At 36.3% G+C, this 14,235-nt stretch overlaps 1 protein-coding gene across 1 annotated transcript; it reads right to left on the bottom strand.

The window, feature by feature from the left end:
* Nucleotides 1–3,968: 3,968 nt before the first annotated feature.
* Nucleotides 3,969–4,907, bottom strand: LOC101696509 (olfactory receptor 10G9). Its single transcript, XM_004870936.2, has one exon. It carries the CDS (start codon nt 4,905–4,907, stop codon nt 3,969–3,971), a length of 939 nt encoding a protein of 312 aa, XP_004870993.2.
* Nucleotides 4,908–14,235: the final 9,328 nt, after the last annotated feature.

Here is a 14,235-nt window from a genome sequence, read left to right as displayed (position 1 = left end):
TGGAGAGTCACTCACAGCTACTTATTCTCAACTTAAAATTGTCTAATTTCCCCAGTGGGGATCACCTGCTTGCGCTCTCCACCTTACTATCACTGTCTCTTACTGTATTTTTATAACCAGCTAAACATCCAAAACCCCAAACTTTGTTGTAGTTGTTTAGTGTTTTGAAGTCACTTTTTCAAACAAAAGTCTTCAGATTCAAAATGATTTCCCAATTATGTAGCAATTAGGTTTTTTTGCTGTCATAATTTTCATTGCTTTTAAATACATGAGTAAACATTCATGATATTTCATACCTTTTTTTGAAAAATTAGCTGCTCAGGAAATTTCTTTTTTTTAAATGACACTGTTTATTATCTTTCATCCTGCTGACATTTCTTTTTTATTAACTTTATTGGTACATTTTAAGTATACAATATAATTACATTCATATTTGGAAATTTGTATCTTTATATAATCTGTCCTGATTCTTATTTTTTTCCCCATTCCCCTACCCTCCCTTCAACCCCTCCACCCCTCCCTATTTATAAAGATTTTGTTTCCATTTCTTCATTTTCTCATATTAATTCCATTCCCTTCTTTTCTTTCCTCTACCCCTCCCACTTCCCCTTTTCCTTTGCCCCTTTTCCTTCTATTTCAAGTTATCTATGATATCATTTAGTCCTTATTTACACTTTCAATCTCTCACACTAGAGAAACTATTCAGTATTTACATGTGTGTCCTATTTATTTCACTTAAGAGTATCACTTCAATGTGCATCTATTTAGCTATAAATGTCTCTAATTTATCATTTATTTTGTACCAGGGATCGAACTCGAGACCTTGTGCTTGCAAGGCAGGCATCTGAATCACTGAGCTAAACCCCTGGCCATAATTTATCATTCTTTATGGCTGAGTAGTACTACATTTTATTTATTTAAAAATACACTTTCTTTATCCAGTCTCCAGTTGATGGGTATTTGGACTCTTTACAAGTTTTAGCTATTATAAACTGTGCTGCTATGACTATGGATATACATATATCACTGTGGTATGATTCTTTTAATTCTTTTGAGAAGATACCCAGCAGGGGAACAGCTGAGTCAAAAGGCACCTCTAATCCTAGTTTTTTGAGGTATCTCCATACTGATTTCCACAGTAGTTGCACCAGTCTACACTCCCACCAGCAGTGGAGCAGTGTTGCTCTTTCCCCCACAACCCCACCAGCATTTGTTATTGGTTGATTTCATAATAGCAGCAATTCTTTCTGGGGTGAGGTGGAATCTCAGGGTTGTTTTCATTTGCATCTCTCAATTGACCAGTGATGTTGAACATTTTTTTCATATATTCATTTGCTATTTCTACTTCTTTGTCTGAGAATGTCTGTTCATTTCAGATGCCCATTTTTGGATTGGGTCTTTAAATTTGGGAGGTCTGGTTTTTTAAAGTTGTGTATAGATTCTAGATAGTAGACCTTTGTCTGTGGAACAGCTGGTGAAAATTTTTCCCACACTGTGAGTTGTCTCTCCATGCTGTTGGTGGTTTCTCTTGCTGTGCAGAAGCTTTTTAATAAGAAGAGATCCCACTTGTTGATTCTTTGTGCTAGTTCACGTGCAACTGAGGTTTTGTTCATAAAATCTTTTCCTACAACAATGTCTTCAAGAGTTCTACCTAACCTCTCTTCCAGCCAGTTTAGTGTTTCTGTTTTAATATTTAAATCGTTAATCCATTACAATTTTAGTTTAGTGCATGGTGAGAGATGTAGGTCTAGTTTCATTCTTTGGCAAGTTGAAACCCAGTTTTTCCAGCACCATTTATGAAAGAGGCTATCTTTCTTCCAGTGAGGGTGTTTGGCTCCTTTGTCAAAGACGAGGTGGCTGAGTGTGTGTGGAGTTTTGCAGACAACATGATACTCTATATGGAAGACCCCAAGAACTTCACCAAAAGTTTTCTAGACTTAATAACCAAATTCAGTAAAGTAGCTGGATACAAGGTCAACACACAAAAATCAATAACTTTTCTGTACAGGAACAATAGACTCACCAAGAGAGAAATTGGGCAAAAAATTCCTTTCACAATAGCATCAAAAAAATGGAAATATCTAGGAATCAACCTAATGAAAGAAATCAAAGATGTCTACTCTGGAAAAAGAGATCAAAGAGGATATCAGAAAATGGAAAGGCATCCCTAGCTCCTGGGTAGGAAGAAACAACATAATGAAAATTGCCATACTTCCAAAACTGCTATGTAGATTCAATGCAATCCCAGTTAAAATTCTAGCAGCATACTTCACAAACCTTGAGAAAACAATCCAAAAATTCATTCAGAAGAAGAATAGACCTAGAATAGCAAAAGCAATTCTAGGAAATAAAGACAAGGTAGGGGGTATCACAATCCCCAACTTGAAACTATACTACAAAGCTACTGTGATAAAAACAGCATGGTACTGGCAAAGAAACAGACCTGAGGACCAGTGGAACAAATTAGAAAATGCAGAAACAACTTCAGGAAATATCTTTTGAGGTAATACCTTAATCGTATTTATTTGTCTAATCTTCTACAAATTGAGAGTATTAATTAATTATAAGATAAAATGTGCTTTTGAATTTGTCATTGTTTAAATATTTTTGTGTATATTTTTAATATTCTAGGAAATTTTATCAATTGATTTTGACATGGCTTCTTATCTTAATATTTCAACAGTTGATAAACATTTAAATGATCTACTTTACTAAAAATAGCATTTCCAAATATAATGAATAATCTATTTCAACAAAGATATGATACATATGTTCATGTATGTATGTACATACTTAGGTTTGGAATTACTGTTAACAAACCTATATATTATGTACCATTGTGGGAAATTGTAGAATTTAGTTATCTAGTTGTAAGAATTGATCACAAGAAGTTTGTTAACTAAGAAAATTATGTCGTTTCTAGGAAATTGCACAAGTCTTTTTGTTAAAAGAATGCCAGAAAACTTCAAGAGACATTGTTAAAGTCTCACGGGGTGGGGGGAGGCGGGGGGGACAGGTTTTCCTAGTTTTCTTATTTACCATTTCCTGGGATCAGAGAACCGCGACCCAATGACTCTATGGGTGGTGAGAGAGATAAGACTCACTATGCACATCTGTGATGTTTGTGGTGGGCCGGTGGGCTTGATTTTGGCTGAAATAGTCCTGCTCTCTTGATACTATCTGATAAGAAGAGGGCTGCCCTGTGCTCTTTGATGTACGGGATTGGTGAATGGAAACAGGGGACTTGTGAATTCGCCTGTAGCTTTTATGAGTCACTTAAAGTCACTGGTTATCATCAGAGGTTAAAATCAGAAAGACAATAGCCAGAATAACTAAGCTGCTTTTCTACATGTATAAAAGCCTTGCTTCTTTCCTTTGTGATTGTCGAATAGTGCCAGAGGTATTAAACTGCTGTTCATCCCCCAGGCTGTCTCCTTTTCTTTCTTTAAAAGTCAGTGCTTTCCGGGGTTTCAGGTCTCCCTCTAGAGAGACCACCAACATACCATAAGCCTTGGCTTTCTGTACACACTTGGATTCATATGCACACAGATAAACACACAGCCATTAGAAGAGTTGCAAAGGCATTTGAACAGCTACAGCCACAGAAAAAGATAACTGATAATGCTACTATCTTTGAATAATATCCATATGATTGTATACTGCCAAGTTTGTGTGCACAAGAAATAAATCAAGAAGGGAGAACATACTATCAACTTAGTTACAAAAAAGAGATCAACCTTCATATGGTATCTGAAATTCAGTAATCAAATTCATATTTTTTAAAAAAAGTAAATCAATATATGAGAAATTAGATAATAGATCAAAATATAGACAAATATTAGGTTTAATTGTGACTTAAATTTCCTTAGAAATATATGAAGAAAATACCCCTGAGTAAATATTTCAATTAATGTTTAATAATTACATTATTGATTTTGAAAACAATGAGCATATCTGCTACACAGTGTTTAATTGCTCTGAGAACATGTTACTTTCACTCTGAGCTTAAACAGAGCTCTCTTCACCTCCTTGTTCCTCAGGGTGTACACAGCAGGGTTGAGCAAGGGTGTCAGCACAGTGTAGAAAACAGCCACAACCCCATCCACAGCATCCTTGGAGTCAGGTCTCAGGTAGATGAAAACACAAGGCACAAAGAAACAAAGGACCACAATGCAGTGGGAGGCACAGGTCTGAAAGGCTCTGTGCCTCCCCTCTGAGGTGCGGATCCTCAAGATGGAGCAGACAATGGACACATAGGACAGCACTATCAGGAGGAAGCAGCCAGAAGCCACTACACCAATGTTCACAAAGATGACCATCTCAATGGCTGAGGTGTCTGCACAGGCCAGCTTGAGAATGGGTGGTGCATCACAGAAGTAATGCTGGATCTGGTTGGGCCCACAGTAGGGCAAACGGAAGGTCAAGGTGGTCTGGAGAGCAGAGTGCAGGGAGCCGATGAGCCAAGTGCCAGCAGCCAGAAAGGCACATGTTCTCCCACTCATCATGCTGCTGTACCTGAGGGGGTAACTGATGGCCAGATAACGATCATAGGACATGACTGTGTAGAGGAAACACTCGGTGCTCCCCAGAAAGTGGAAGAAATAGAGCTGGGCCACACAGCTGTGGAAGGAGATAGCCCCACCACCTGAGGACGTGATCAAGGTCATCAGCATTTTGGGCACAGTGACAGTGGAGAACCACATGTCAATGAAAGACAGGTTGGTGAGGAAGTAGTACATAGGGGTGTGGAGGTTGGAATCCACCCTGATCACCAGCAGGATGAGGAGGTTTCCCAGCACGGTGAGCACATAAATGAGGAGAAAGAGGCCAAAGAGTGTGGTGTCCAGTGTTGTTGCGTGCGGAAGGCCGGTGAGGAAGAATGTTGTCACTAGGCTTGCATTCCACATTTCATCTCACTCTTGGTCACCTTCCCTGTGGATACAGAAGGAGCATCAGCCATTACCATTTAATTAAGAACTGGCAATCTATGATGCTTGTGGCAACTGCATCATCTATGGAAAATAACTCTAGAGTGCTACTTACTTAGCTTGTTATAAAGCTTATTTGACTAGGTGTTGGTATCATATCAGCATATCTCACACACATACATACACAGGCACACACAGAGATTCATACAAATATATGCAGAATAAAGTAACAGAAAGTAATTGCACTAGCTATCTTTTGTTGTGTTAATTAGCCTTTCTCCGTGATGACAAAACTAATATAAACACTTTTTCAAGAGAAATCCTTCATTTGCTCCACAGTTTTGAAGGGTTGGGCCTGTGGCAAAATAGTACATCATGGTTGGGGAGCACAAAGCCTGTGTTCACTTCAATGTTAGAACACAAAGGAGAGAAGAAGAGGAATATCTCTTTGCTGAGCATACCTCCAATGACCAAAGACATCCCAGTTGGGCCCATCTCTTAAATGTTCTATCACATCCCAATAATGATACACACTAGTGACCAATGTTTTAACATATGGGCCTTTGGAGATGCTTATCTAAACTACAGCAGTAAATGCATTATAAGTTAACACAAATTAAGTGATTTAAAACCTATAAATATATGATCTCACCTTTTCTGTGGGTTAGATCAGCTAGGGTTTATGCTCAAGATATCACAGGTTTTAATCCAGGTCTGAACTGAGGTCTCAATCTCATCTGTGGTTCAGGTTCCTGTTGCAGAATTATTGATGATGTTGGAACAATTGAGTCCTTGCAATTCTGAATGTTCTGGATGGTTGTTAACAGAGCACATCACTCTAGGCTTCTACTAGCCACCATAGGTTCTACCAAGTTCTAGTTATCTGGCCTTCTCACACTGTGGTGAATAATTTCATGACAGTATCACTCTCGTGTTGCTTTGACAAAATTTTTTGTGATAGAATATAATCAACAAAGTGATATCCCATCATGTTCATAGCCCCACAGCCACTCAGACAGAATGACTCTATACCAATTGGCAGCAATCTTGGAGTCTACTTAGAATTCTACCTGTCATTTTCTGTTTGTTTTCTCCAAAATTCGTGGGGAATGTCAAAGTGCAAAAAATTTAATTGTTGATAAGAATGAATATTTCAAAAGTCCACAGCACACTTAAATCATTCTCTGGTATTTTCATGTGTTATCCAACATTACTGAAGTGATCTAAAGCACTGAGAAGTTACAAGCATTGAATGTGATGCTACACAGAAAAGTTCTTACCACAGTGTTTGGCATGTCATAACTCCTTAATAAATGATAGTGAACCATATAATCTTGTGCCTTGCAGCAGTGTTACAGAATTGCTTTATCTGAACATAGAGAAAGAAAATTCTCTTTGTTTTGCCAGATACTGCTAAATTTCAGAACTAGCACTTCTGGAAACCTCCATCCATGGTACTACTATTGGTGTCCCCACTACTCCTTCCTCTGAAAGGATGTCTCCTAGGTCTCTCAGAGAAAATAAGAACATGTTAACCTACATAGAAGGAGTCCTAGCAACATAGCAGATGATCTAGAAAATGCAAAGCCTCATCATGGCTGACACCTTGCTTCTTCCTCACTTGACTACGCCTTATGAGGCTCTAAGAATGTTGACTTCACATGTGTTTTTCCATCCACAATGTCTTGATGAAAGACTAGTTTTCTGTCATACAATCTTTTATCCTAGATATCCAAATACATACTAATATCAGCTTGTTGGAGATCTTATTTTGCCTCTGTCCTCATAAGTCCAACAATGTTCTCAGAGTAGGAGACAATTCTGTCAAGTCTGTCAGTTCTGTCAAGTTTCTTATTTAATGCCAATGACCCAAGACAGGAAAACCAGAACCATGCAAGTGGAGGGAACCTGCACTGGCTTGATGTCAAGGAAATATGGGATGCTATACAAGGGTAATTTTAACAGAAATGTTTTTGACAATACAAAATACTGTCTGTTATTATTTGTTATTAACATAATAATTAATTGTTAGTAAAAATATCTATTATATTTTCTTTTGTGGAAGACTATGAAACTAGTTCACCATTTAAGAGAAACCAGCATCTGCTCTTAGTGGAGCTTAGATTAAATGTATCTTATCTCTGAGAAATGTGGCTTAAGCTACATCAAAGTTGGGTTGTTTTTTTTGTTTTTGTTTTTTTGGTACCAGGGATTGAACTCAGGACCTTGCACTTGCACGGCAGATGCCGGAACCACTGAGCTAAATCCCCAGCTAAAGTTGTATTTTTTGAAATATCAGAATAAATAGCAAAACAAAACTATTTTAAAGTATTATAATTACCTACACAGTTCTTACATTTCTAGAACTGGAAAAACTGTGAAATGTCTAATGAAGCACCTGAACTTAATCACCAAGACATCTCTGTATTCATCTCAATGAAATTGGAAATTTTCACCAGGTGAAGTTAAGGGTAGCCTCAGATTTAAGGTAGGGATTTCAATCAGAGGGACCAATACTTCACTGCTATAATTACTTGATGACTATTTGTAGCCACTCAATTACTCTATCAAGAGATGCTAGATAATAAAAATCATGATGAAGTCTAAAAATTTCCAGGTAACATTGCTGTGCATGCATGTGCAAGGCAAGGAAAAATAAGGAAAACAGATTTATAAATTAAATCTACTTTACCATACAGGATGTGATTCATTTCAGTCATAAAACTTGCTTGAGTTTTTCTGACAAAGTTTTCACTGTCTACATGGTATACATAGGCACTAGTTTGACAGCTATCACTCAAAGGATAAATATGTAGTCCTGATAAAGAGCGATGCATTTCCACTCAAGAACAAAACTATACCAGGTGCAGAGAATGGGAACCAACATGTCTAAATGCATAGAAGCTGACTTGATTCATTCTGGTGGGATTGGATTGCTCTTGGATTTCCAGGCTCCCCAATGAGAGCAAAATCAACAGGAAGAGACAAACACAAGGGCTTTCATAAGCAAGCACATTTCCCAATGTGGTTTTTATTGAAACCCTCCTGAGATAGCCCAAGTCTTCCTAGAACAAATAATTATACCTATGAGGAAAAAAGAATGACTCAGTTACCCATTTCCTTCACCATTAGTGGAGAGTCACTCACAGCTACTTATTCTCAATTTAAAATTGTCTAATTTCCCCAGTGGGGATCACCTGCTTGTGCTCTCCACCGCACTATCACTGTCTCTTTGACCATCTTTTGTAACAAGCTGAACATCTAATTCCTAATTTTCTTGTTGTCAGGGTTTTTAAATCTCTTCTCCCTAAGAAATACCTATGGGTTTATAAGGATTTTCCAGTTGTATAAGTAACAGTTAGGTTTTATTGCTGTCACAATTTTCATTGATTTTATAAATACAAATAAACACTTGTGATAACTCATAAGTACATCTTCTTTTGTAAATTAGCACTTCAAGGACTTTATTCATTTCTTCGGAATTAATATTGTATTTCATATTGATTGACCTGGGCATTTACAAATTAAAAACATTAATTCATTACCTTATTGTGAGGTAGATTGTGCTTTAAAATGTATCTTTTAAAAAATATTTTTTGCTTTTGTATATTATTTTAATGTTGCGGGAAATTTTATCAACAATATAGTGTTAATGCTGGTATTTTGCTTTTAAAATGTTTTCTGTATACCAAATGTTGATGATTTTATATTAGGCAATATTTAGTACTTGGGGTTTTTTCATCCTTTACTTCATTAGGAAGTCATTGCATTTTAGGTATGAAGATGTTTTTATTTTGTAAGTAGCTTGAGATGGTGGCTATAATTACATTAACTGAATTGTTGTTTAGAAATTTGGTACAAAGTTCCCAAGTGCTATTCTCTTTTTTTATAATTTGTGTATTGTGCTTTAGCTTTATTACATATGATCAAAGAATGAGCTACAAAATTTTTGTCTTATACTCAATAAATTTAATCCAATTTGTCATTTTTATGCCTCACCTCTTTTTTTGTTATTTGCTTTTTAAAAAATATCTTTAGCTAAATAAAAGCCAGAAAGACTGGCACAGTTATATCTACACTATAACTGTAATGTTTTATTTGTATGCTGTAAAATAGGGTCAAATTTTTAACCAGAACACCAAATGACCCAAAATAATTTATTGAAAAAGATTATCTTTATTTATCACACTCTAGGTCACCTTTGTTATATAAATATACATCAGTTTATATATGTCTCAGTCTATGTATTTATTTTAATTTGTTCTACTTTTCAATTTGTCTAGCCTCATGCAAATACTATACTAAATACTCAGCACCATAATTTTCTTTTACATCTATTAATGGGATGCTTCCAATTTTGCTTTATTTCTTCATTGCTCTCCTGACCATTTGGGGGATGTATTCCGTTTCAATACAGTATACACTTTAAGATCCACATGTCCATATATACAGGAGAAAATGCTGGGATTTTGTTTGGAATTGCATTGAATCAATAGAAAAATCTGACAAGAATTAGCTTTGTATAATATTGATTCTTCCAACCTATGAGCACATTGTAATGTTCCATTTTTTAGCAACTTACATTTTTCTCAAAATATTTTGTTAATTCTATTGTCACAGTCTTACTCATTTTTACTTACATTCATATTCAGATCAGGTTTCCATGAGCCTCTGTGCTATTGACCTTTGGGCCAAGATAAGTGGTATTCTGGGTGTTGCCCTGTATATAATGGAATATTTAGCTGCATCCAGACTTCTAACCGCTAGATGCCAGGACCCATGGTACTCCACCATGTCTCCATAGATTGCAAATGATCCAGGTGGGGCAAAATTGCTCCCAGATAAAAGGCACTGCTCTAGATATTTAATAAGTATTACACTTTTTATATTAAATCACAGCACACATAAATGGGCATAAACAGTAAGCGCCTAATAATTTCACAGGTACTTGCAGACCCCATTATCACCACACAGCAACCCATTGTGTGAATATTCAACTATTTATTTTCACTCAACTCAAGAATTTTAGAAGTTTCCAATTTTTGCCTACTAAAAATAATGCTTTGATAAACTTTTAAAGCATATATTTTTGAATATAAATGTAGACATAGATGCAGTAATCTGTAGAATTTAATTTGGCAGGTACATACTATATATTATATACTTTTTTCATGCATATTTGAATTTCTGTGCACACATTTCTAACACATATGTACATTCACATATGCGTACACCCTTAGAAGTGGAGCTTCTAGGTCATAAGGAAGGTGTATGAATGGTTTTAGTATAGAATGTCACACAGACTTACAGTGTCAGTTTATATTCACAGCAGCAGTGCTTGAAATTGTTCCATTCGTTCTACATATGATCATCACTATCTTTTGCATTTTAGTTCTTTTATTAGATGTGTAGTGGGATCTTATTGAGGTGTTAAAATCTGTATCATTTCTAATGAAAAATGAAAGTAAACATCTTTTAATTACCTTTCAGAAATTGTATCATTTTATTTTATTGCTATTTTTATTATTGAATTCATCATTTCTGTTAATTAAAAATAGCATTCTTCATGTACTGTAAACATGTACTAATAAAAAATAATTTAAAATGAAAATAATATTTAAAAAGTAGATTTTCTTAGCAGCAAATTCATCATGGTAGTGTTGCCAAATGGGATGAATGAAAGCCTGATTCCTGAAAAGCCCAAACATGTCATCATTGTACCAATTTATGTTGCAGTTGCTCACTTTTAATTTTTACCTTTGAACACAGCGAGATGCAGAGACATCATCCCATGGAATTACATAGATACACACTGTCTGAGTGAGGAAGAATGCAAAGTAGCAAAATTATTGTCTTATATGTTAGTACTTTGTTCAGTGGACCGTGAGGTAAGATCCAGTAATTCTGCAATGCTGTGTTCCTATGACACAGAGGAGGTATTTCTCACCACGGAGTGTGCCAACAAAATAAAAGCTTGGGGGAAGTATGGAAATGTACCAAGGTCATGGGGAGTTGAGTCCTTCTTTCTATATCTGTACCTCATTTACATTATTTGAACTATTCATTCAGTTCCACCTCATGCATGATGAAATACATTCTTCCACTGTCTCCACTAGCTGGACTCAGAAGTATCTTGTATGTCCCTCTTCTGATTTGTGACATTTTGACCCCACTTCTCACTGTCTCTTCCTTTGTGCATTTGCTAAAATTCCCTTGGCTTCCTTGTGCCTTCACTTGGTGTTGCAGTTAAGACCCAAAATGTCCCCCAAAAGGTTCCTGGTGTTGAAGGGTGTAGATGCTACCTGATAGGATTTTGGGAATTGATTGGATCATGAGGGCTTTCAGTTGACTAAATAGATTAATCAATTGAATCCAGTAATGGATATAGGCTTATTAAGAGTTGAGACCTTTCTCTATGTAGAATTGGCTATTACCAAAACTCTAAATCTGATTTATGCTATCATGAGGAAGTACAGAAAAACCAGAAAATCATGTCCTTGCAATAGGAAAATATACTAATAAACACAAACCAGAATACTTGATATTGACTTTACATAATTCTTTAAGCGGAGAATGACTCATTTAAAAAATAGAACAAATGCAAAACTGTGCTTCACAGTGTGCTCCTTAAAAAAACTGCTCAACAATAATGGCTAAAAGTAGTTAAGCTATATTAAACAGATAATATTTAAATATTTGTAGATCAATAGCTAGCCCAATCTTGTGACTACAAGATTCTCTATTCTCAGAGCTGGGTAAATCCATATCATTTATCCACATAGAACTGAATGAAACTTTGTCCACTAAGAGTATGACTTTTACCTTTGGAAAATTCCTTATTCTCTCTGAAGTTTTTTTTTTTTTTTTCAAGTGTGAACTGGAAGTTGCTTCTGGTCATTTCTCTAACAGTTCTTCCAGCTCTAACTAATGTATTTGACCCTTAAGCAATTGCCACTTTTTAAATATTTGATCTAGCTTAATTTCCTCTTTATATGCTGAATGATAATAGAGTTCTGCCCCCAAATAATAGTGCCTATTCTAATGCAGTGTCCTAGTAATTAACTCTAAGTTCAATTTAGAGAATACTTTTTTTAAGTGATAACATATGGAATTCAGGTAGTATATTTAACTTTCAAGGTTCTTTCAAATTTCATCCGAACCTAAAAAGGATAAATGAGTACAGCATTATCTACAATTTATAGGTGGAAAGGGTCTCTTCATGTTTTGATCAAGTACTTGTTCTTAGCAGGATCCTATGTTATAAAAACACTACTAGTAACTAAGATAATTTCCTGGTATAGCTGTAGACACTATTACCAAAGCCCGATGCAATTTATTTCCATGGGGTAAGTTAATTGTTCCTGAAGGATGAAGCAGAAGTAAAGCCAGCACCGTATCTCCTACCCCTATGGGACTACTGGAAGGAAGAAGCTGCTCACTAGAAAGTAAGAAGACTCCAGAGGCCAAAGCCAACACTTCCCAAAAGCTATGAAGGGGAGGGATGAGTCAGAATATGTAAAGATAAGGCACAGTCAAACAAGCAAGAAAGGGCATATCAAAGAAGGAGACCACACCCACTGAGCTCAAATGTATGTTTCCTTAAGGAACAGCAAAGACTGAGAAGAAGCTGAGGCAAGCAGCGGGCAATGGCCTCTCAGCAGACTAATATCCAGGCAGTAGTCACCAGCAGAGAAGGCCTCAAAAGAGAGGTAGGCATACAGTAATGCAAATTCTTCTGAAATATATATTTAGTAAACGTTAAATATGCTGGGAACACAGGAGTGGCTGAAATCCCCTCATGGCATTATTCCAAAGAGAAAGGATGTCTTTCAACTCTACTTGCCTAAAGCTAATCTATGTCTTGGTGTTTTCTGAGCCAGATGAGTTTCAGGGTCACATTGGCTTTGTGATGGCCAGGTAAAGCTATTATATGGGTCGTTGCATACTTCTGCCCAAGCCTTCATGTAGAAGTGTTTTTTTTCCCATTATATATGTCAACATATCATATACTAACAATATAAGGTGATAGTAGTTAAAATGTATACACCAAATTCTTGCATCAGTTTTAATTGATAGTGGGTAAGCCAGGAGTGTTTTTCTGTCTTCCCAGGCAAAAAGATCATTTCTCTGTAAAGAGAATAACAAATTATAAGAGTGAATAAGAAGTGATATGTCAAGGCAGCAGAAAGAAATTGTGATATAGAAGAGAACTGAGAAGAAGAGAAAAATTGCTTTTCTTTGTGTGAGAACAAAATTTAAAATGTGAACTGATTTAGATTAAAAAGAGATTGCCATTTCTTTTTGGCAGTAATCCACACATATCCCTGCTCCCCTTTTTAAATGAGAAACTGAGTAAAAAATTTAAGATTTCAAAACTCAGGTTATAAGTCCTAACTGATATTATTCTGGGTTCAGTATCTAGATAATAGGAATATCCACACAGAGGAAAATGTGTTTGTTCAATGTTATTCAAGACCCTTTCTGTGAAAGGTATGCAAAAAACTCAGGATGAAAAGAAAAAAGAGAAAATCCTTGTAGGCACTCATGGTATAGTTGGGGAAATCTGGTACACACAGATAAATGGCAACACAGCTGTAGTAAGTCTATCACAGAAATATGAATGAATACTATGGAGGATATTAAGAATGAGTGAGTGATCATTTGGGAAGAAGAGAAATGAAACAAGGCTTTGTTGAGTAGATAACAGCTGATGCAATCTTGAAGATTAGTAGAAACTTTCCAAACATCATAGGAACAAGGTCACTCCAAATCAAAGGGGTTAACATACAAGGAAATAGGGAAAAAAGGTTTGGGTAGAGTCCAATATGTGGATCAAAGTGCTGAAAGGAGACCAGCAGTAGGTCCACACTAGACTCTGAGCACATCCACTCTTCCCCATGGGCAATGCTGCACCCTTACAAGATGGTGAACAAGGAAGCATCTGGGAAACCATCAAGAATTGCCTCTGGTGTGTTTAGAAATAGATTTTACAGCTTTATTTTGAGCCATTGTTTAGTTCCTGGGCAGTTTAAGTTGTTACTTAAAGTGACCAATTATTGTGTTTACCAGGGACTCACTCAGGTTTAGCACAGAAAATCCTAAATCCCAGAATACAATCAGAAGCTAGCAAACATGCCACTGAGAAGAGCAGTCTCTGACACTAAATAAGTTGAGCGGGTGAGAGGACAAACACATGGTGATACATGGTGTAGAAGAAAGTAGCCAGATGGCAGAAATACCTCCTACCATGGTTTGCTAGACCACTAGGAGTCCAGTTGGAAGTCCTGCTTCATGTCACATCCTCTGA

This window comes from Heterocephalus glaber, unplaced genomic scaffold (assembly GCF_053883595.1).
Source record: "Heterocephalus glaber isolate CG9 unplaced genomic scaffold, H.glaber_assembly_v1.0 deba00001431, whole genome shotgun sequence".
Lineage (NCBI taxonomy): Eukaryota > Metazoa > Chordata > Mammalia > Rodentia > Bathyergidae > Heterocephalus > Heterocephalus glaber.
This window is presented reverse-complemented; position numbering and strand designations above follow the sequence as displayed.

Bases quoted from the DNA above. Each gene is read 5' to 3' on its own strand.
- LOC101696509 (XM_004870936.2), bottom strand. From the start codon at position 4,907: ATGTGGAATGCAAGCCTAGTGACAACATTCTTCCTCACCGGCCTTCCG.